Here is a 25,507-nt window from a genome sequence, read left to right on the forward strand (position 1 = left end):
AAGAATCACTTTTGCCTCTGCCTGTGGCCACTTTTAACCTTTTAGTCTGTGTATCCCCCCCCCCCAAGCTAGCAGTTTTCTGACCCACCTAACATTGCCTCTATAGCATCAGCAAATATTCTTGCACCCTTATACAGCATTAGCCAAAAAAAACCATACTTCCCATTTCACCTATCCATTCCCTCCAAAAAAGTTTGGATTTCGTTCTTCCTTGAATTTCTTTAAGCTACCATCTTCCACACAGATGGACGTTTGTTCCACAATCAACCGCTCGCTGGCTAAAGGCAAATTTCCGCACATATATTTTGCAAATGTCTTTCCTCACTTTGAATTAATGCTTCCCCTTAAAAGGGTAATCTGAGTAAGAGGAAGAATTCCATCAGCATAGAGCTTGCTGGAACCATTCAAAGTTTTAAACACCTCAATCAGATCACCTCGCACGTTATATATTGAGGCTTCCAGATGCTGCACTTTGCAGAACTGAAGCCTTTCTCACTTCTTTTGTTCCTCAAATGCAAAGTACTGCATATGGATAGAAGTAACCCCAGAGAAATGTACCAACCGTGTAGTACTACACTTAAGGTGGTAGAAAATGAAAAAGACCTGGGAGTAATTGTGCAGTCAGATATGAAGTTTTCTGAGCAATGCAGACAGGCTGCCAGGGCAGGTCATGGGGTTTTGTCAATGATATATAGGAATTTTGCTAGCAGGGAGAAGGAGGTGATTGTCACTCTGTATAAGGCAATGGTCAGGCCATGCCTTGAGTACTGCGTACAGGTCTGGAGGCCTCATTTTAGGAAGGATGTAGATTTACTTGAGCGTGTACAGAGAAGGGCAACAAGATTGGTGAGGGGAATGAAGGGATCCTCTTACCAAGAGAGGCTTCAGTTCTGCAAATTGCAGTGGCTGGAGACTAGGCACCTGCACGGTGATCTGATTGAGGTGTATAAGGCCTTGAATGGGTTGAGCACGCTGAATTCTGATGGGATCCTTCCACTTGTTCAGATTACGAATCTAAGGGGACATAAATTCAAATTAAGAAAGGACAGATGTATAATAGATGTGCGGAAATTTGCCTTTAGCCAGCGGGTGGTTAATTGCTGGAACAAACTTCCATCTGTCGTTGTGGAAGTTGATAGGTTGAATAAATTTAAGGAGGAACTGGACAGGCATTTGGAGGGAATGGTGTGATTTTTTTTTTTTTTTTGGCTGATGCTGCATAAACTCATACACTTGCTTTCTTGCATCACATGCCACTACTACTCTCAGCAATCTCATTGCACTTCTCTGTACTCATTCCAACAGCTCTATATTTTTCCTAAAACAAGGCCTCCAGACCTGTATGCAGTATTCAAGGTGTGGCCTGATCATTGCCTTATATGAGGACCAGTACAAAAGTAATTCCTCCTAATTTTTTGCTTTCAAATGTGGCAGGCGCCTCTGTAGCCAGGTGGGAAGGAGCCGCAGTCCGTAGCACACGCTTCTTGATTAGACCGGGGTTCGAGCCCGTCACCACCAAATACAGAGGATGCTGAAAGGTCAGGGAATTACCACCGCATATCCCGGAGCAATATGACCTTAGTTGCTAATGCTCCTAAAAACCAAATAACAAACAAACAAACAATCAAATGTGGCACTGTAGATCATTTCACATGTCACTGAGTGGTCACTAGAAGTCTAGTTTTGCCATACTGAGAATGCTGTGAATGCAGCACACAGGTAGTTCAAAATGGTGGATGTTACAGATATACGTATCAATCAGAGCAGTGATTGAATTTCTTACCAAGGAAGAAGTGATGCCTATCGAAATCCATACTCATCTCAAAAATGTTTATGGTGACAATACTGTAGATGTGAGTACATAGTGTATGTAGTGTTAGGGTCAGGTGCCACCTGTGGTTTCCCACACTGCACCGTATGTACACTGTGAAGAAATACAGTACTACTGTAAATGCCAGAAAAGTGTTGTGTGTTGTTTATGACATATTGTGTTAGGTTCTGTTGTGTGTCCTGGCATTTGGCCGGAAGGCCCTGATGAGACCCTACATTTGCCCACACACACCACCAGAAGGTAGCTAGGTTGCCCATTATTCTCTGTCTGGTTTCCCACCTGAGCTTCCTGGATGAAGACCAAGTTAAAAAAAAAAATGAAGAGAAGATCTGGCCAACAAGAGGAAGGGAGGTCCAAATGTGGGGGGAAAGCTAAGGTGGACAGAGAGAGAAGGCAGTCCACCCGCGTAAGGCAAAATAGGGGTTGGGGAGAGGGATCAAAAGTCAAAGAGGCAGACGCCCCTGTGTGAGTGCCAAAGACCGAGCACTCTGGGAGTCAGCACTCGGAGCTCCAACCATGATGTCGCCAGTATAGTATCTTAATCTTTAGTACAATCTTTTGTCTTAATCTTTTATCAGTTGAAAAAATGCTATCCGACCCCAGTTTGTGTTTGCACTTGAGCGTCATTGTTCTGAGCAGCTCTTAAGTTCAGTAAGCTTTAACCATCTGATGTAGTCTACTAACTAGATGTACGTAACTCGTTAGGGCTTTGTATGTTGTTTCATCCTGAAGCAGTTATGTTTCCTGGTTGCGAGGGTTTTTTCCTGCATTTCTGTAAAAAATTTGAGCCTACAATCATCGTAAGCAGGGCACTCATACATGAGGTGCCCCCATGACTCCTCTTCACCACAGTGGAAGAATGGATTTCTTTCAATTCCCATTGCTATCAATTTCTGTTGAAAGGGTCAATATCCTGTGATCAGGAATGTAACTTGCAGACCAGGTGAAAACCAGGGAGGGGGGCTTTGGGAAAGTCATGTCAATGGATGTGAGGAATCTTCTGGTAATTTCTCCTTTTGGTGTGGTTTCTCATGAATGCTGCCAGAGTCCTTGAAGGGGTTTTAAAATACACTTTCTTTCTTGTTTCAGGTCATTAGTAAGCTCCAGTTGAAGATTTAACAACTGCGACGGAATTCCTTTTAATTGATGGTAAAGGTTATTTTTAATCACTTCAAGATAGAGTGGAAGCATCCGCTGATAACCTGTATGGCAGGGGTGCTGACAGTGCAGCATGCCCTGCAGATAAACTACAGCATGAATCTTTCTGTATTGAATCAAGTTTATTTCTTTTCCAGGGTGGCCTTTGTACACCAAATTGAGGTTCCATAACAAACAATTTGGAGAAACACTGCTTTATAGATGAGAGACAAAGCTTTATGCTTCAAACCCTAGTCCACTCTGCTGACTCTTCTTATCACGGTGGCCGACCGGGCTAGCCGAGTGGGTAAAGTACCTGCCCGGCAACCCAAAGGTCGCGGGTTCGATTCCCGCCTCGGGCTTGGATCAAAGTACTGCAAAAACCTTGGGAGGTGCAATATGGCCACAGAAGCCGATGCGCCAACAACTACCAAATCAAAAAAAAAAAATCTTATCACGGCTGCATACTTTCAGATTTTCATGGACAAGTACTTCAAATGAGAGTGGAAGATAAGGCTGATGTCGATGTAGATTCCAAGGTATTTGACTTCTGGGTAAAGACAGATGGGAATGTTATTTAACTTCATTGTCGGAGGCCTGCATATTTGTAGCTTTCCCTTGAGGAGAATCGATTTTTTCTCAGCAGAAATTGAGAGGTTGTGGAGTGCAGCCCAGTTTTGGAGCTTTTTCAGAGCTGTATTTGCTTTTGCTTCCAGTGCCGCTCTTGTATCGGCTTGAACCATCAGGACAAGATCATCAGCAAAGGCCAAGGGCCTGGCCCCACCCAGGAACTCGTCCAGAACAATGGACCAGAGAAATGGTTCAAGGACAGAGCCCTGAAGGCAACCCTGGTGAACACATCCAGAGATGGTCTGGTATTTGTTTACAACTTGCAGTTTTCTATTGCTGAGATAAGATTTTAGACTATTGTATAGGTCCTTGGACGTTCTTGCCTGCCGAAGCCTCTGAAGGACACTGTGCCACCACAGTCGATCGAAGCCACTAGCAAAGTCCACCATAATGGCTAGAGTATACTTTGAGGTTGTCTGTGTAGCCTGGGTAATTAAATTGTGTATAGTGTCTTCGGTGCTTAAGCCTGTCTTGAATCCAAACTGACATGGCGAGGTGAGTTGTTGATTGGTATAGTAGGCGGAGAGGCGACACAGCAGAAGTCGTTCTTGAAGCTTGGCCAAAACGGAGAGCAGAGCAATTGGTCGGTAGGAGGCAGGAAGTTGGGGCAGTTTATCGGGATTTTTCAGGATCAGCTTGAGAGTAGCAGTCTTCCAGGGGACAGGGAAAGTTCCTTCAGCAAGGCACCTGTTGAGGAGGCTCAAGAGTGTAGTGGGGTAGCCTTTGGCGAATTTCTTGACTATGTCGACTTCGAGTAAGTCAGCACCTGGCGTTTTGCCATCTTTCATTTTAGCCAGAGCTATATTCATCTCTACCATGGTGAAGGGCAGTTCTGTAGCTTTTGGCTGATAAGCTTGATTACTGTCGATGATTTGCTGTTGCTCCAATGACATCACTGAAACTTCAGTATGGTAAATGGAATCAAGGATATTGTTTATTGAGTCAGACCAGGTAAAGGTTGAAGAGCCATCCGGTTTGAGAGTTGTACTAAGGACCTCACCTCTAGGCAGCCTATTGGTGACGATGCGGAACACGATGCCCCATGTTCTTCATTGCCAGTAATGGAGACCAGGGTGTGCCCGTGACTCTTTCTTACACTTATGAATTTCCTTGGTGTACATGTTTCTAACCACCTGATATGACCCCCCCCCGGGCAGCTTCAACCTCATGCGGGGGAAGACAGGCATGCACACATTGGTAAAGTTTTCCTGACTTGTTGTACCCTCTTTCTTAAGTCCTGAAGGTCTGTATTCCACTAGGAGAGAGCATAGTGGTATGGGCTCCTATGTGGAAATGGATAGATCACAGGCACTTTTGACGATTGCAGTAATATTGCGTTCACAGTGATCCGGCGAGAGTGAAGCCGGTAGAGGAACGTCATCCTGTAGCCTTCTGGACATTTCCACATGGAAACATTGCCAATCTGCTTTTTTGGTGTTATAACGCACACTGTCCCTCGGAATTGATGCAGTGTGTTCCGCAGAGCAAACAAGGGAGAATATTATTGCTCTGTGGTCTGAAGTGGTCCAGGACTCCTGGACTGTCCAGCCGGAAAGTTTGTTGGCTAAGTCAGGCGGAGCCATTGTGATATCAATTTCGCTCTCCCACAGTGGGCCACTGTGGGTGGGTAGATGTTCTGGGCAGTTTAAGATTTGCAAGCCTGTGAAGATAAGGTCCTCAAATCTTGAGCCATTTCCTATCTGGCGCCTGACTGCCAAAGTGGCGAGTGACAGTTTGAGTCCATACCTATCAGTAGCCGCCCACCCAAGAGGAGCTGGAGTGCCATTTCAATCAGGGAGATTGCAGCAGTGATGCCTTCACCTGGATGGCTGTAGAGGGAGAGGAGGAACAGCGATCCAAGGAATTTCATGATCTGGGCACAGACACTGATGGAAGTGCATTGTGGGGTGATCTTGATTGCTGCAATGACAAGGTTTCTGATGATAATCGCAGCCCATGGTTGGTCATTTGTACAGTAAACAATATTATATGATGAGGGCTAGCCCATAACCACCCCTGAGCGAACATAGGGCTCCTGCAGCAGGATTAGATCTATTTGTTTTTCCTCAGCCTTTATCTTCAGCTGGTCCACAACCACTCTTGCTCTCTGCACGTTTTGTTGTACAATTCTTATTTATAGTTGGTAATTGAGAGAAGGACTTCTATTTATAATTTATCTGCGTTTGATAGACACTCTTTACCTTTAGATAGACAGGACAGTCGTTATCTCGGATGGAATGTTGGTGTGGAGCCTTTGCAGCCTTGCAACTTGTGCAGCTCGGCGGCTGATCTCTGACAAGGCAGTCCTTATAGTGGTGCCCCTTTTGGGCAGAATGGCCACAGGTAGATTCACGCTGATTGCAAGTATGTGAGGTATGGCCAAAGCGGAGACACCTGTAACACTTGCGGACAGAAATGTATTCTTTGAATCTATGGCTGCCCCAGCCAATGAATATTCTGTTTTGAGATCCCAGAATTTGCCATGCTCTGGTGATAGTTCGATTACCCAGTTTATGCTTGTAGGTGACTTGGTCTTCTTTTTGTATTTGGGAATAATATCATCCACACTTTCCTCACCTTGAAGGTATGTACATCCACTCCCCGACATTCTTCAGAACTCTACGTAAGTTTGAATTTCCCTAAATGCTTATGCAGCACTCGCAAATTTGATTGAAGCAAAAAAATAAATGTTTGACGAACATGTAAATAGAATTATTTATTCAATTTTTTTATCTCATGCGAGATTAAAAAATTAGCGAGACCTAATTCCGTGCGATAGATGACAAACTTTGTCCTACTTCATACTTGTTAATCATTTTCGTCTTCATTTCTAAATCAAATTTGTTTTGTTACCTAGCACTGCCAGCACTTGCACTTTCTGTTGGTCCCTTTCTCTTCACCATTGTAATAAGTAAATAGGAATGAAGAGAAAATTCTGAAAATTTATTTGTTTTTTATATGATTGAAGATTTCAGTGAAGAGGAACTCGTTTCACCATAATACTATAACATAAAAACCCACAGAATTCCAGTTATCAGTATTATCACAAATGCAATAAAATCGAGTTTACTACTCGATTGTGCTAACAGAAAAGCACAATAAACTGGAAAGTGCAAATTGTTTTTATTGTTTTATGGTAGTGACCTCCAGAAATGTGCTTTAGAAAAATATCACAAAGGCGTTCAAAATTAATTCTTATAAGGGAACATATGATAACAATGAAAGTGTCGTGCAATTTCCATTATAAAAATGACCTTTTAGAGAGATAGATAGCTTAGTTATATAGTGAAAATTTCAACTTCCAAGGAAAAAAAAAAACAATGTGTTATCATAATGAAAATATCATATGATATTTTCACGATACATCCATTTATTCCTATGGGATGCAAAATACATTTCTACGATTTTTTTAAGTTTGTACCAGCCAGCAAAAACTTACGCAAAGTTGAATTTCCATCAGTCAAGTATTACCTAAGCCTGGAATTGGCTGTACTTAGGTTTTTATTAAAGAACTTGGCTTTGAGCTCCTCTGGTGTTATTCTCTGATCCATATCAAAGAGCACAACTGAAGACCCTTTTTTCTTTGGGGCTTCTGCCCTAAGGCCCAAATTTGTTATTTTGGTATTATTCAGGATGGTTTGAACCTCCTCACTAGTGTCTGTTTCTGTTAAGACTCCTGGATGCTTGGTCTTTCTAGTACAGTAAGATCCCCGTGTCCGCGGGGGATATGTTCCAAGACCTACCGTGGATGGCTGAAACTGTGGATATAAGCGAACACCTGCGACCCCGTATATAACGTGATTTTCTTGTACATACATACGTGTAATAAAGTTTAATTGATAAATGAAATACACAGTAAGACATTATCAACATTAAATACAGTAATAATAAAGTACAGCAGACTCTCGATTTACCCGGATTGGATTAACCGTGACACTTCAAAACTCCAAATAAAAAAAATCAACCAGAAATCATAAAATTCAAGTAATAACTAGAATAGGTAAACATATTTTTTGCAAGTTGTAAATAAGTGACAAGAACCAGTGTTATAAGTTGTCATTGTCATTGGGAGATTAGTGTACCTATTATCTTACAACCCCTACTGTCTTCACACCTATTGCTCAAAATAAAAAAATAAAAATAAAAAGTCACCAAAACGAACAGAGGGGTGAAGTGGAAGTGGTTATTTTTATTTATTTATGTTACTTTTTTTTTTTTTTTTTTTTTTTTTGGCTGATGCTGCATAAGCTTGCTTTCTTGCATCAAATGCCTCTACTAATGCTAATGCTAATGCTAAAATATTTAGTTTGATTTAGTGCGTCAAATTGATTGTTGTGTTCCGTCGCACCGCAAAAGGACAAATTTTGTTTCGTTATTTATGTCACGGATGTCGGATTTTTTTTTTTTTTTTTTTTTGTTTAGAAATTGCGAAAATGATGGGCAAATGCAAGTTGTGCTTTCAAATTAAACAAAAACCTGAAATTATTCAAAAGTTTGAAAACGGTTCATCTGTGTTAAATCTCTAAAGAACCATTATAATGTTGGTGACCAAGCCATATGCGAAATTGTAAAAAATAAAGAGAAGCTATTCGATTTAAAATTGACATCGTAAAAAATAAAGGCAACTATTTGATTTAAAATCGACATCGTAAAAAAATAAAGGGAGCTATTCGATTTAAAATCGACATCGTAAAAAAATAAAGGGAAGCATCGTATTGGACAGGCGAGTGGTACATGTTAAGTTTTTTTGTTTTTCTTTCCGTGATTAGCCGCCAGTAATTGAATCAACGGATGCGGGGGCACAACTGTACTCTTTATTTTTACAGTTTTCATCTGCTCCTTGAAATTTTTTGTGAATGCTTCCTTGACCACTTCATTGGTATCTAAATGTGCGTCTTCCACTGGTTTAACCAAAATAACATGTGATTCAGGCTTTCTTACTGCCTTTTGATTTTATACTTTTCCTGGTTGGTTGGGCACGTATTGAGCACCATTTCTCAATGCCTCTGCAAAGGAGCAGGGGCATTGTTGCATTTGTTTTTCCCCCTCCTGTGTGAAAACTTAAATTTTGGCTTTAAGCCACTCATGGTCAATGTGTAATTTTTGGACCACTGTCTCCATTTTACTGAAGATCTCTATCATGTCAGTTCTCATGGCAGCAGTAATTCGACTTGATTACTTAGCCATGTATTTTTCTAGGGTTCCTCTAATGGCAAGTAATAATCTGTTCCACTGGAGTCCCAGTCAATTTGGGGAACCTGGGTAATAGGGGGTTCCTGACTCTTGTTCTTCATGCTCAGTTTCCTGACTCTTTTGTTCTTCATGCTCAGTTTCCTGACTCTTTTGTTCTTCATGCTCAGTTTCCTGACTCTTTTGTTCTTTATGGTCAGAGTCACTGAATGATTCATTGGCAGCCTCTTCAGGGACTTCCTTGGTTGTTGGAAAGTCAGTAGCAGACCTTCTACCCCTCTCTTTCTTCTTGGCCTTGGTCTTTGTAGGTTTATTCGTGCCTTCTCCAGTTGCTGGAGCCTCACTCCTTGAGCGAATTGGGTAATCTGCCCGTTACTTAACTATCAGTTCAACTTCAGCATCGCTCATTTTGTTTTAGTGGGTATCTGGATTAACGAGAGGAATATGGATAATCAATTATCTACTCATAGTAAGTTGAAGCAGAGCTTGTTGTAATTTCCAAAAAAAAAAAAAAATCACAAGTTCTTGGTCAAATAGGGGCCAAAACACTAGGTTGGCGATTTTTTGCAGGCTGACTTCAATGTTTTAAAAAAATATATTTATGTACACTGAAAATATATAATCAAGTGGGGTAAATTTGTAAGTGCTCTGGAAATAGATTACCTTATTGTATACATAGGCAATCCCACTCAGCTTGTCCTTCTTAAGTTTAAACAGGTACACAGTAAACATGGTGCAGTATTAACTACTTGCACTTCCCTGAGAAACAAAAGGCACAGGGTTGGAGCCTTGTTGCTCGAGGCAAGGATTAGCCTAATTGTGAGTACTGCTAAGCTGCAGTAGGGTGGGTGGCATTTGCTGTTAGTGGTATGTTACATGTGCTTCCGATCAATACTGCTAAGGCATATAATTATGTCTATCAAATATTATCAAAAAGTAAGTTTATCCCAAAAATTTGGGGCTGATAGTTGGGTAAGACACTTTAAGAGTGGGGAAAGTGTTTTGGGGAGCATTTCCAGTGGTTTCTCACATTTGTGCCGTTTATTCTGTGTGGTGATACAGGACTCTAAAAGCCAGAGTTGTGTGTGCTGTTTGTGAAGTGTAGTGTTGGGTTGGGTTGTGTTGTATGTCTGTCTTTTTGTTGCTGGGGCCCCTGGTGGGTCCTCACATTGCCAGCCACTAACCTCTGGGAGGTAGCCAGGCAATCTCAAATCTCTGGCAGGTCCTGCCATCTAATTGCCTGAGCTTTCAGTGGCAAGAACTTAAAAAAAAAAACATAGTATGAGACTGGAGAAAAGGTGGGCAGAAGTATGAGGATGAGAGGAAAGGCATTCCCAGGGACACAATGGAGATGGGGCTCCATCAGGCAAAAATGGGGTTGGGGAAATGGAATGAATAGGTACCATGCAAGGTGGCATGGTATTGGTTGCCATTTATAGTGATGATATCGCAGCAAAACTGCACTTTGTCTTGGTCAGTGGTTGTTCTGAGTCACTGTTAGGAATCAAAATTTGTCACAGTCATCTTGGTAGATTTTCTTCAGTAAATGAAGAGCATTAAGTTGTTCTAGTAGGTGGAAGTCTCCAGGTGAAAAGTTGCATTGGTTGGAAGAAGACGGCTTCAAGCAGAGAGGTCCCAGACAGTGGTCATTCTATGGGCTTGGGAAGGTCTTCCTACGTCTTATAAATAGGTCCTGGGCAAAGGTGGAAAAGGCTTTGTAATCCTCTTCTTGTTCCAAGAGGTTGTGCTCTTGATTTTGTGGGTTGCAATGTATCTTTGTTATCAGTGTACATCTTAGGTCTTCATAGAGCAGGCAAACATAAGATGCTCCCAGGTCTCCTGTTGTCCACAGTGGCATAAGGGAGTTGTCGGTAATTCTGAAAGAGGTCAATTTAGCTCCGAAAGCACCATGTCCTGTAAGAAGATAGGTAGATAAAAGCCCTGGAGAGAATCACGACGAGGCTTTGGGGTATTCTCTGGATGGATGGGATATTTTTTTTTGTGATCTGTCCCTTTGTGTGTCAGACTATCTCTGTTGCCAGACCTGTCGCAGGAAGGCAGACAGTCACCTCTTGTTGGCACTCCATTTGTTGCTAGGGTCAGTGGTGTCCTAGAAAAGTGCTTGATCTTCCCCTGGAGAGATGATAAAGGATCCTATGGCGAGCAGCCTCTAAGTTCAGCAGGAGAACACCAGCAAGGATTTGTAATGTGTGTGGGCTGACTGTGCAGCAGGCCTGGGTAATGGTAAGCAAATTTGACCACTGTATGGTCTCTAATTTTCTCTGATTTACGGCCATGGTGGCTTTATTGTAGCAGTGGCGCTAGCATATGTAATAGCAGGGATGAAAACAAACCACTTTGTAGAACAAGGAGCGTGTTCTCTTCTTAAGGCCCCAATCTTTGCTGGTCACCCTGGCAACTAGTGCTGTATAAATTTTGATTTTTTTCTTACCTGTGTAGATCAGGTAAGGCTGGAAAGAAAGGTTTTTGTCTAGGAGGATGCCGAGGTACTTAAGCTGGGTTACAAGTTTGATTATCTTGTCCTGTATTTTTATCTGAGGTGGTCTGGCAAGGTTCAACAGAATGGATGATGTCTTGGTCAGTGAGATGCTGAGATGGTTTCTTCTGACCCAATCCTGCAGGGTTGTCAGTGCCCTGTTTGCAGAGGCCTCAAGTTTTGCCATTATTGGCAGCTAGCATCAGAAGCAGGTCATTAAGCTTGTGTTTGAACATTGCCAAGTTCAAGGTTACGTTCCATAGCAGGGACCCAAAATGGATCCCCGAGGGCATCCCCTTTGGACTCTTGGCTACCATAAGGAGTCAAACGCCCTGGCAAAATCAACAGAGGTGGCAAGGAAATACTTTTGTCGGGAGTTGTTGGCAGCAGTAATTATGGCATCTATTGTGGATCTTCCTTTTCTGAAGCCGAATTGTGTCAGAAGAGAGACCTGCCTCATTGTAGTATTTCTCTATCCTATGGTGGAGCAGATATTCAGCGTTTTGCTCAGCACTAACAACAATGCTATCGGCCGATATGAGCTGGGGAGTTCCCATGGCTATGTAGGGTTTTAAAATTAGACATACCACAGCAGTTTTCCAGTCAGTTGGGAAACAGCCAGTTTGTAGGCAGTGATTAAAAAGACTGAGTAGTGTTCTCTGGGCCGCAGGGGTTAGTTATATGGCAGTAAAGGCCTCCTCGATTTGTGGAGGGTGGTATTCCTCATTGTCAGTGCAGAGTTGCTGCCTCGGGCGGTGTTAGGGCCTTTGGGATGCTTAAAAGATCACATCAAGGATGTCGTTGATGGATTCATGCCAAGTCATGGTTATACGGTCTTGAGGTGTTCTAGAAGGGATAACTTCACCCCTTGGAAGTTTATTGGTGGTGATATAGTAAGCGATCCCCCAGGGGTAATTATTGCCAATGCTAGTAAAATGGGTGCTCCCAGGATTGTGTTTTATGCAGCCTGATCATTGCCGTGTATTTGTTTCTAACCTTATATCGCTCCCTGAGGGCTTTGACTTTGGCCTGGAGCTAGGATCTTCGCGCTCATCTCCTTGCATTAACTTCATAACAAAGTGTTTGGGGCTCGTGGGACCACGGGATGGCCCCCAAGATGGGTTTCATTTTCCTCATGGAGGAGTTGCAGACTTCAGTTATTATGCTAGTGGAAGTACATGTCCTTTTGCTGAAGCTGTTCTGAGAGTAGGGAGCAGGCAGAAGTGGTCCCAGTTTGCCTTCTCAACTGCAAATCTGTAGGAGAGATGTCTGCGGATTGGTGCTTGAGTGATACATCTGAGCATTTGAAAGGTTATAACCCTATAGTCGGAAGTGGTCCAGCTTTCGTGGACAGTGCAATCAGATATATTGGCAAGTGATCTTGAAGAAATTGTCACGTCCAGTGTCACCTCCCATAGGGTACTAGAGAAAGTAGACATTCTTTGGGTGATTGAGGACAGTAAGATAGCTGTTTGCAAGGAATTGCTCCAGTCTCTGACCATTTGCGTCACTCTGGGGTTGTACTAAACCAGCTGGGTGAACGGCAGTTCATGTCAACACTGACGATAATTTTTGCATTCGGCAGTTCAGTTTTCAGACATTGCAGGTGTGATGTCCTCTCCTGGTCTGCAGTACATTTAAACTATATAGAATTTCCCCAATGGGGCAATGACAAACCAGCGAAGTTAGGCAGAAGTGAGCAATTCTGGTAACAGTAAGATCTGGGTTGCAGATCAGGATGGCCGCCCAGGAGGGGTGTCATCCTGGCACTGTATAATTTTATATGTCGGGGGATAGCCCCTAACTTCTTTTGTGTAGGTATACAGTTCCTGGATTAGAAGGGTGTCATAGTTATCTTCATCAGCTTTTACTCTAATTTGTACAGCAACGGATTTGGCTCTTTGAGTGTTGATCTGTAGGAATTTTATTTTATTGTTGTTATACTGTTTGTGGATGGTCCCCATAATTTATTCTGCTTTAGTGAATACTTCGGGCTTTAGGGTAGACACGACATTTAGTATCTCGGATGGAACGAGCGTGCTGGATTTTCTGGGCTTTGCAATTTCTGCAGATTGGTTCTTCCTCCTTGTTTGGGCAAGAGTTAAAAGTCATGGCTCTTCTGTTTGCAGTGACCACATTTTGGCTCTGTCTGCAAACAGGTATGAGTCATGTAGCCAGAGTGACATCACTTGAATCACTTGGGGACAGCCACGTGCTCTCTAAAGCAGTGACTGCCCCAGTTTATATACACCGATGAGCCAAAACATGACCAGTGAGTCATTATGCAAATCGAAGCAACTGCAGGTGAACTACGGTGCATGCGTGGGTCGTGACATGGTATAAAAAACACCCGATACTGAGCTCCATTAATCAGTATTACTCTTGTTCTTCAGATGGGAAAAGCAGCAGACTTAAGTGAGTTTGACAAAGGCCAAATTGTAATGGCCAGACGACTGGGTCAGAGCATATCCGAAATGGCATGGCTACAATGCGCAGTGACAGCACCTACAATGGGCACACGAGCATCAAAACCGGACCTTGAGTGATTGGAAGAAGGTCATCTGGTCCAATGAATCACGTTTCCTGTTGCACAGCCAGGTATGTGTTCATCATTTACCTGGAGAAGTGATGGCGCCTGGATGCATCATGGTATGAAAACGTGGCGGTGGTGTCATGCTTTGGCGATGTTCTGCTGGTGGGGTGCTCACGGTCAGCCATGGTTAGTACCTACCTAAAGAAGAGGGTAAACCCACGGACCGCCGGCGAGTTGTTGGACGACCACGGCTCATCGATGCTCGAGGTGAGCAAAGGCTCTCCTGGGTGGTATGTGGCGGCTGTGGCATAACTTGGAATGCTGGTGATGGGAGTAACGTGTTACAACACACAGTACATCGAACCCTGCTGAAAATGGGGCTGCCTAGCCGCAGGCCACTCCGAGTGCCCGTGCTAACCACAGTTCATCAGCGACAGCACCTACAATGGGCACGTGAGCATCAAAACTGGACCTTGAGTGATTGGAAGAAGGTCATCTGGTCCGATGAATCACGTTTCCTGTTGCACTACGTGGACAGCCAGGTATGTGTTCATCATTTATCTGAGGAAGTGATGGCGCCTGGATGCATCCTGGTACGAAAACGTGGCGGTGGTGTCATGCTTTGGCAATGTTCTGCTGGGATACCTTGGGTCCAGTCATCCATGTGCCGGGCACTCTGACGTCTACCACCTCCCTAAACATCATTGCTGACCAGGTACACCCTTTCATGGCAATGGTCTTTCCCTCTTGCAGTGCTATCTTTCAGCAGGATAATGCGCCATGCCACACTGCCCGGGTTGTTCGAGACTGGTTCGTGGAACATGAGGAAGACTTCCAGGTATTGCCCTGGCCTCCAAATTCTCCAGACATCAATCCCATTGAGCATCTGTGGTTTGTGTTGGAACAGCAACTCCGATCTGTGGCATCTCAACCACGGACCTTACAGGAGTTAAAGTATCTGCTGGTTACGTGTTGGTGCCAGATACCACAAGACACATTTAGAAATCTTGTAGTGTCCATGCCTTGCAGGGTATGAGCTGTTTTGGCTGCACGTGGAGGACACCAACATCATATTAGGTAGGTGGCCATATAATATTTTGGCTCATCGGTGTATATACCCTGTTTTGCTGGTTGATTGCGTGGCAGGCCCCTGGGGCAAGTTCCACAACCCAGTTAGTTGTGCTTCCTACTCGTGACCTGGTCTGGTATTTATGGATGACGAGAGTAGACTATTCCTCGTCCGAGTGGGTGTTAGAAGTTGTGTTGGTAAATCTCATCTCTGATTGTTGAAGGGTCCAATTGCTGCCAATTTCAAAGATAAGGATCGATGGTCCTTTTTGTTTGGGTGGTTCAGCAGACAGCCCCAGGGCAGGAATTTTGGCATTGAAGATTTGAGTGGCTTTTTCTTTCGTCTCAGTTTCAATAATTATGCCCTTATTCCAGGTTTTCCTAATACTTTATGTGTGTGTTTTTGAAGTCATCTGCTAAATTAGTTACAACTGAATTTTTAATTTCCTTGCTTGTTTGGGGTGCGTCCTGTGAGGTCGGTTTAAGAACAACCAGATGCGGTTGTGGTAGAGGGTCTTCTTTCTTGGCCCTGTTGAAGCAGGGTTGGTAGGATTGGTATTATTCTTTGGATTCCTCATTGCATCGGCATAGGTAGGGGCGCACTGTGACATTTGATTGCTCTACTTTGAAGACATGCCTCTAATTTGGCAGTTGATTTTTCACATTCAAATTGCATCTACAGGAAGATTGTTTCCATCTTTGTCAAGTTGGAAATGATTTGAGCTCAGAGACCAATTGTAATCCTACTACTGGATTCCTTCATCAGACCCTCTAACTCTGTACACAAGATCAGGGTTTTCTCGAGGACTGAGCCCTCAGGAAGGTTGGGGTTAAGGGGTTTGGCTGTATCTGTCGATTTTATGCCTTCGATGACATCATTATGAGGGGTAGAGCTCTCCTGTGCATTCTTCGGCTCACATCGACTCTGCATTTCTTGGTCTGACTTGGGCATCATCAGCTTTTCATTTTTCTTCTTGGAGGCTGGGCCAGGCCTCAAGTTCTCCAAGTCCTCTTATAGTTCCTTGACTGGTGAGTCATTCATCATCATTTGAGAAGCAGATGGTTGTTTTCTACTTTGTTACACTCCTCTTCAGGCATATTGGCAAGAGTCAGGTTAGTGGAGTCTGCTGGTGAATGGGGAGGCAATAGTTGGGTTCAATAGCTGGGGTAAATTGACAAAGAATGGCACAATTAGAAGGGACACGGTGACCCAGGGTACTTTTAGGGTTAAGCACTATGGTCAGTTCTGTTGCTACCATTTGAGTGTAGTGGAATAATGGAATGCAGTGAGAGAAGGTGGTTGCGAGAGGGCAACTACTGTCAGAGGTAGTATAGTGTGACTAAGTAGTGCTCACTAAGGATGGCTTAGGCAGCAAGTGACCTTCAGCCAATCAGACAATGGCAGTCTCAATGGTAAGTCTATGTATGAAGTAGGCAGAAATTTCCATCTCACAAAAAAAATGATTATGCACTAAAACAGAAGGCACCGTGTTCCTCGCCAAAAAGTACGCAAGGGGGACTGCCCTCCCCAGTCAAATAAGAAAGGTTGAGACATGGTTGCTATTCTCTCCAATACCGCCATGGGGGAGCTGACTCCTTTAACAATAGCATTGAATAAATAATGCACTGAAACTCACTTAAGAGCCCTAAATAAGTGAAAACAAATCTCACCATACGAATCCTCTTCTTTGAAAGTTCTAGTTGGAACATAAATCCACACTTAGACACTTCTTAAAACTGTACTTCTTTACCATTAATCACAGAGCAAAAAACATGTGTGAACTGAAATGCAGTCATATGGTATTTATGGCCAGGTACCACTTGTGGTTTCCCACATCTGCACTGTATGTACTCTGTGATGGAACGCAGAACTACTGCAAAGGCCAGAAAAAAGTGTAATACAGTACAAACTCGGTTTACACAAAGTACTTGTTTATACAAAGTACATACCATTCCTCTGCGAAAGGATAGGCTTTTCTATGTAAATATATTTGTTTATTACAAGATTTGGTTAATATGTATTACAAAGATCTTTTTCACCCCATGAGAAATAAATATTGTTATTTTGTATATTTAATACAAATCTTAGCACAGCTGCCTTATTGTTGCCTCTGGCCACCTGCTTCCCGGAGGATGGCACTGACAATTGAGGAAAGACAGTTGTAGAACAGATGTGTGGAAATTTTGCGTTTAGCTGGCGAGTGGTTGATTGCTGGAACAAACTTCCATCTGTTGTTGTGGAAGTTGATAGCTTAAATAAATTCAAGGAAGAACTGAACAAACTTTTGGAGTGAATGGGAATGTTTTTTTTTTTTTTTTTTTTGGCTGATGATGTATAAGCTTGCTTTCCTACATCATATGCCTCTTCTAATGCTAATCCCCCTAAACTTCCTGTACACTTTGTGCTCTGCATATTCAATTTTCATAACCCTTACGTCCGAGTGGTACCATGTTTCCAATATCCCTACAATGTTTGCATTTGATGATTTAACAGGTCCTTCAAATACATGAAATTAGCTTACTATACTCCTAGCATTATTGTACAAGCAAGTATATGTACACCTTTTGCTTTTAGTAACCATTTATTTGGTAGTCCCATGATGACCTCCAGCAGGTCTTGTAATCAACAACACCACACTTTTAAAGCTGTTGTATGTCCCAATGTTCCCCTCAACCAGTCATGTTGGTCTCCCTTCTTTGTACTCTTTGAAATGTATGTATCCTTCTTAAAAGGAAGTTTACAAATTTGTATGCAGTATTGTGATTTGGCTTAATGATTGTTTTATGCAATGGGATAATCAACTGGGCTTTGCTGGCAGAAATCCTGTATATCAATGGAATCATTTTTCATCCCGTATATCCAGATTGTGTTCATGTAGCACACCATGATTAATGTCAGTCCCTGTTCCAGATCCTGTCCGCCTTATACGGTTGATGCTATATATTGCAACCCCTAGCATTGTCGCTGTTGTGGGTATTATTGCATGAGGCAATCATGTAACCAATCACTGCTTGCAATAAAGATATTTATTATATAACAACCTGCCAGGGGAATAAGAAAAATGGTTGTTATACTGGAAGGATGTTATATCGCTGATTTATAAAATCAGCAACAAAACAAGTAAAAGCCTGAACATTAATCGTAATTCTACTAATACAATATAGTATAATCTTATTTATAATATGTACTACAGTATTAAACAAAAAAATTATCATTGTAAATTTTGCATTGATTGTAGAGTGCACTTCGGTTACAATTAAAATGTAAATTTCACTACACAGAACACACACCTATCAAGACCTAACAAGAGAATTGTTTTACACTTTAAAAGAATCTGTCAAAACATGTAATTTCAGTGGTAGAGCTTGTTTTAAGAGAATTATAAAGGTGTGAGATAGCAGTTATTTCACAGTTAAGCTGCACTTGAAAAAATTGATGTAGAGGTTCTAATCCTTGATGAACATCTTTCACTGAAACTTCTTGTTCAACCACAGATTCCTCATCTTCATCATCTACAAATTTCAGAAGATTCTATTACGTCTGCAATGAGTTCCTCTTCATTTGTGCTTATCCTGAAACATTCAATGTCCGCATCTACTGCGTAATCTTTGAAGCTTAAGTTTTCCTGTAAGTTTAGGTGATGGTGCACACGCTCAAATATTTCTTCCCTATTATCTGACTGTTCTTCGCAATTAATAGAGGAAGAAGCATGTGAAACTTTACATATCACATCATTCAATGCAGTAAATCCAGCATGTTTGAAGCAATTGGCAATCACATTTTCATCAAGTTCATCCCATGCTGAAACACATAAATACATTACCTGCAGTATGTCGATTTCGCATTGAATTTTGCTTTCAAGGCAAAGCACAATTTTGTTTAATAGCATTCTTCGGTAGTTTTTTTTAAAAGAGTGGGTTTCACCTTGATCAAGTGGCTGAAGAACTGACATCATATTTGGTGGCACATTCTCAACAGTGATTGCAAGTAGGTCATTTACTTGACAATGAGGGGTGCAGTTATCCACCTAACTGCACCCCTCATTGTCAAATGATGTTAAAATGAGGGTTGCCATAAAAAGCTTCGACTTTAACAGCAGATACAGACATTAAACTTGCCTTTATGTCATTAATAAATATTAGAAAGGGATGAGACCTAGCACAAGACCCTCTGGGCTCCACTCAAAACAATGTCCTTGAAGAGCAGTGGCTATTTATGACTATTATCTATCTTGTTCCAATTATCCATCATTTTATTCATATTAGTAACTTATCCATAGTTCTACCTTGCTTTAATTTATACAACAATAATTTATGCATAACTATTAAAATCATTTTGGCACCTCCGTAACCAGGTGGGCAGGAGCAGCAGTGCGTAGCACACGCTTCTTGATTAGACCGGGGTTCAAGCCTGTGCCCACCAAATATGGAGGATGCAGAAAGGTCAGGGAATGACCACCGCATATCTCCGGAGCAATATGGCCTTAGTTGCTAATGCTCCTAACAACCAAATAATAATATATTATAATAATAATAATAATAATAATATAAATCCGAGTAAATGAAATGAAAATTATTCTTTGTATCCAGTTTCTTTGTGGCACCCTTATAATTGTAAATCAGATTGTTCGTGCTCAGTTAAAGCCAAACTACAGGTTAGAAAGGTTATAAATGTAAAAATGTACAGGTTATAAATGTAAAAGAAAACAGAATAAATTGATAAAAATTTTTGTACTCAATTTAATAATAATTTTAATTTTTTTAATAATAATCTTTATTGTGTCTGAAAAAAAGGATAAAAATAAACAGGCCTTGTGTATTATCTCTTGAATATGAATGCTACCCAATGAAGCCAGAATTGATTCGACACCTGTCAGTTGCTTGCAGAACACTGTAGCAGAGAATGGCATCTTGAATTTTATTCTTAAGGAGTGAAAAGGGATGCTAAAGATAACCCTATCTCCTATCACTTTTGTTGATATCACCATCCTTGCAGGTATTTATCATATTAAATATTGTTTGTAGGTGCTCAACAAGTAAGCTTTATCTTAAATTTAACCATTTTATGTTTTATCATGGAAAGCAACTTTTGTCAAAAATTTAATGAGAATTGCAATTTTCAGATATATATTCTGCAGCCAACATTTCTCAGTTGCTGTGGAACGTTGACTTCTGATCCATAGAAGTGGAATTTTAACTATTCTTTCTCATGCTCCAATTACATAATGTTTCTTTCCATAATTTAGAAGAATTAAAATGAGGAAGATAAGAAGAATTTAAATGGAATGCTTCTATTATATAGAAGTAGTTCCCGCTTTAAGAGTTTTTTTTTTTTTTTTTTACAAGTATCAACAAAATCGAAAATATGAACATTAATTGCAAAAAATGAATGTTAAACATTCATAAATATTGCATTTCAAACCACACGCATAGCTATACAATACAGTGTACCCCGCTTTACGATATTAATCCGTTCCAGAGACACCATCTGGAACAGATTAATATCGTGAAAATATCATAATGTGAACCCATTAGCACGTTGTTTTTTGGTAATTCGTTCCATGACCTCGGAAGTTGAATTTTTCGTTATATAACTCTCTAAAAGGTCATTTTTATAGTGTATATTGCATCAGTTACCAATTCAAATCATTAAAATGCATTACACTTTCATCATTATCTAAATATGTTCTTTTATAAGAACCAATTTTGAACGGCTTTGTGATATTTTTCTAAAGCACATTTCTGGAGGTCACGACCATAAAACACAATTTCAGCTCAGTGGAACATGTTTCGCATTCCATGGGATGGGCTGTTCACTGTCTGGATCCATTACCATTAAATACACAGCAAATATGGGATGCAGTGTGACTAGATTATCAGACCTGTCGACATTTTTCTAGTGCCTTTTGGCGTTTACCATCACATGTTTCAGGCTGTTTTGTGCACTAAATGTGGTACAGCCAGTTAAAGGTAGGTGTTCCTAATGCAAAGCTCTCTCTCTCTCTCTCTCTCTCTCTCTGTATTTTTCTCAAGTCATTTTTTGATTTTTTTTCCTGTTTTATCATTTCATTGTCCAACAAAATTTTTCTGTATAAGGAATTTTTCTAATATTAAGTGTTTATTAAAGGAACCAAGAAATAATGGAGCATGTACACTTCTTGAAGATTGCAGCACTCATGGAACTTTCATCAATGGATTGAAAGTTGGTAATATATTATTTTTTGGTCATTTATATGTAGTGCAATCTTTTATCATGGTCATTCTCACAAGACAGATTGTTTATTGAAATAACTAACTCATTGCTGCCAAATTTTTTTCTCATTTAAGCAACATATACGTGGTAGTATTAGGTGAATCAGCTGCTTTTTAGGTGCCATTGCAGACATTACTATCTGAGATTTGGATTCGAGTTTTGAGATTGTGTGGGGTAGATTTCTACCCCCAAAACTTTGATTACAGTATGACTATTTTTAAATACAGTTGAACTTCCCAAATCCAGCAACTTCAGCACCTGATCCTTGCTAGATCTTGGGTTTTGAGTGATTATATTATACTTTTTAAGAAAAAAAAAAAAAGTTAAAAAATAGTTTTGAAAGAGAGAGAGTGGGAATTATAGAAGCCAATTCAGAAGAACAGTGCCCATGGAAGTATCTGTAGAAGAGGCATGCAGCAGAAACAGTACGTCTGTGAGAAAGCGAGTGGAGAGACTCTGTTAGAGATAGTAAATTGTAGCCGTTTTCTGAGAAAAAGGTAATGTACGATTACAGTAAATTCCTCCAAACTGTTGTAATATGTATGGTATGAGGAGTGGTATGAAAGTAATGCCTCCTATTTTCTTCCTCAGAAAATTTACTTCCTATGCCTTTTACATCAATTAATCCTCAATCATTAATAAACACACCGTTATTTTTCTACAAAGTCACCATCATTTTCTATGCACTCCTGCCATCTCTGAGTCAGACACTATTCCAATCCTGTAAAAGTCCATACTCTTGCTTTGGAGGGCTTCGTGAACACTGTTCTTGAGCTGATCGGCATCTGTAAAACGGTTTCTGCAGAGTACATCCTTCAACGAGCTGAAGACGTGATAGTTGGTAGGTGCAAGATTCAGGCTATGAGAGGGGTGAGGAAGAACAGTGCACCCCAGTTTTGCAATGGCCTCCATCGTGCCCAGACTGGTGTGGGATCATGCATTGTTGTGGAGAAGAACAACCTCATTGAGGTTTTTGTCCAGTTGAACTCTACAGATGTAAGCTTTCAAAATTTCCACATATTGATCTGAGTTGATTGTGGTGCCATGCTCCAAGACGTCCACAAGCAAGACCCCATCTTTGTCCCAAAATACTGTTGCCATGACTTTACCGACAGAAGGCAGTCTTTTGAACTTCTTCTTGTGCAGCGAATTTTGATGGTGCCACTCCATCGACTGTCTATTCTTTTCAGGGTCACAATGGTGGCCTCAGGTTTCGTCACTTGTGACTATGTGTGAAAGAAAAACCTATCCTTCACTCTCGTAGTGCTGGAGAAGTTCCATACAGATGACTTTCCAGGCTGCTTTGTGCTAGTGCATCAGCATTTTTGGGACCCACCAGGTGCAAAACCTTGTAGCCTAGTTCTTTTCAGTGGTTATCACAGCAGGTTTCCCTATAACTACTGCATTGCACAATTTGTGTGTTGTGATGCGGCAATCTTCTTTGATCAGCGTGTCAATCCATCTCTTGTCACTGACGTTACTGGCTGTCCGCTTCGAGGCTTCTCAAGAATGTCACTTTCCCGCACTCTTAAAGTGTCTTAACCATCGTCTAATTGTACTCACATCTACAGTATTGTCATCATAAACGTTTTTGAGATGCATATGGATTTCTATAGGAGTCACTTCTTCCTTGGTAAGAAATTCAATCCCCACTCACTGCTTGATACATATATCTGTAACATCCATCATTTTGAACTAACTGTGTGCTGCACTCACGAGGCCGATCACAGCGCCACTCAGTATGGTGAAACTAGACACCTTTAGTGACCACTCAGTGACACACGAAATGATTTACGGCACCACATTTGAAAGCAAAAAACTTAGGAGGCATTATTTTCATACCAGTCCTCGTACATTTTGAAAGAGGCAAAGCTTAGTATCACCAAAATCCCAGTGTTAAGAATTTTTGCCAGTGTAACCTTTCCCACAATAGATGATGAGCTCTGCAAATTTTCTAACTCTAATTTGGTAGAAATTTTCCATTGATTTTAACCAAAAAAAAAACTAAACTTATTATAGGGTAAGTTTTTACCGGCATTATTTGGAAAAAAGCATTACGTTACCTAAAAATCATCACGAAACCCAATGTGCATGCATTGTACTTGTTGCTGCAGTGATGCAACAAGTGCAGTGACACAACTTGTAGTAACACAAGTACAATTGAGCAGTGACACACTACGTTATACCATTATATCAGCATAATGATTAATATGTGAGCGATTGTGCCAAAATCTACAGCCCAGCGTTTGAAGGAATACTATGAAAGAAAGAAAGGGAAGTTGGACATAAATGTGAATCCAGATGAAATTCAACAAGAGTGTTTCATTATGTCTGGGAGTTCTCAAACTGCACCCAAAAAAACTAAAGCTGAAATAATGGAGTATTATGAACAGAAGAAAAGGAAATTAGAAATTCAAACTATTCCAAATAATAATGAAATTCAACCACAGAGTTCTACTATGCCTGATACTTATCAGGAATCTAAAACTCCAGCAGAACGAATGAAGGAATATCATGCACGAAAAAAAGCGAAATTAGAAATGGCTAATAATGAGATTCCTGATTACATCCCGATTGTGTCTACACAAGCTGACAGCGAGTTCGAAAAACTAGTGTACAAAAACCCACTTGGATTTAGTTGTAATGTTTGTGATCATTTATGGTTTAAATTAATTTGAATGAATTACTTTCCAACAACTTCATATGAATTACTTCAAAATGAATTTCATTTACAAAAGTGAGTACTTTCATGACATGTAATCAATGGCGTAGCTAGGGGGGACGGAGGGGGTGGTCCGTCCCGGGTGGCACATTTTTGGGGGGCGACACTTTTCACGTGAGACACAATTTTATCTTTCGACGATTCTTTTATTTATGTTAACTTAGTAATTTTTATTACTTAATTAATAATTAGTTTTTAACAACTGTACTTACAACTAAAATAAATAAAATATAAATATAACAAAACCGTTACATTTCCCTATCATACTATAATTCAAATTCTTAAAAATAAAACAAAATGCATGTCACGGCGATTGCTTTATTGGTTTATTGCTTATACCGCGGCAGCTGCGTCTGAGCAGCGGCACCGCACTGTCAGTACAATACTACTGCAAATTTTCCTCAAAATTGCTGTAGGTGTTGCTAGTTGTGAGAGGATTTTTTTCTAAATTAAAATTGATTAAGAATTACCAAAGATCTACAATGAGTACCTTGCATTTAAGAAATCTTGCTATACTGTCTATAGAACAGCAACTGAGTGATGAAATAGACTTCGACAATGTCATTGACGATTTTGCTAACAGAAAAGCAAGAAAAATAACATTTTAGAATGTTGGAATTAAAGTTTTACTTCAAAAATAAACAGTGTTTTAATTTATTTCCCTATACATTGTTTTGATTTTTTGTAGTATTTTTGGTGTGTATTGAGAGGGACGGTAAACTCAGGGACCACCCCGCGTGGCAAAAGCTCTAGCTACAGTATTGCATGTATGTCATACTTCATTAAAAGAGGGACGGATACCAACTATGGCCACGTCAAATGGATTTATACATCTAACATATCCTACTCATTTGCCTCCACTGGATGTTGTAACTGAGCGTTTGATATCACCACAATTACCCTTTATGCAAATTCATCGTTTACGTTACGAACATGGACAATATGAGATCATTGGACAAGTAATAAATGTACCAGTTAAGGTAAATACGATGGTTCATCAATTACCTAGAGAATTAGATGATAATTATGCCATTAATGTACATATAAAAAGAAGACTCATACATAAATCATCAGCCGACCGGGCTAGCCGAGTGGGTAAAGTACCTGCCCGGCAACCCAAAGGTCGCGGGTTCGATTCCCGCCTCGGGCTTGGATCAAAGTACAGCAAAAACCTTGGGAGGTGCAATATGGCCACAGAAGCCGATGCGCCAACAACTACCAAATCAAAAAAAAAAAAAAAAAAAAAAAAAAACATAAATCATCATATCTACAAGGATGTGTTCAGAAGAAAATAGTGAAAATATGGTTACGGTATTTGATAAATTCACCTTTGTATAAATTCTACGGCATAAAAGTGATTTTTTTGGGGACAAATGACGATAGTGAACAGGAACATTCAGATGAAATTGTGGAACCTGTCAACAGTGATGATGAACTATTGTTAATTCAACAACAAACATTATTATTATAGTCTGAAGATAAATATTTATGTATAGCACCGGGTCAGAAATCATCTCCAACAAGTTTCATATTTGATATACATGTAGAAGAACTTTCTTTTCCGGCTGTATATTTGGGATATGCACGAAAATGTTAAAACGGATTGAAAAAAAACTAACTCCCTTTATGATGGCATCGAGTGAAAT

General features: G+C 40.7%; 1 protein-coding gene across 1 annotated transcript in view; it reads left to right on the top strand.

The window, feature by feature from the left end:
- The window catches only part of lok (ovarian-specific serine/threonine-protein kinase loki), a 270,142-nt gene that overhangs the window by 30,562 nt on the left and 214,073 nt on the right, over positions 1-25,507 (top strand). Inside the window, exon 3 of the mRNA XM_090373619.1 lies at positions 21,014-21,092. Within this exon, the coding sequence (XP_090229745.1) occupies positions 21,014-21,092 (79 nt within the window). The remainder of the gene's footprint in view (positions 1-21,013; positions 21,093-25,507) is intronic.

The sequence above is a fragment of the Mastigoproctus giganteus genome, chromosome 5 (genome assembly GCF_048544385.1).
Source record: "Mastigoproctus giganteus isolate SK-2022 chromosome 5, ASM4854438v1, whole genome shotgun sequence".
In the NCBI taxonomy this organism is placed as follows: domain Eukaryota; kingdom Metazoa; phylum Arthropoda; class Arachnida; order Uropygi; family Thelyphonidae; genus Mastigoproctus; species Mastigoproctus giganteus.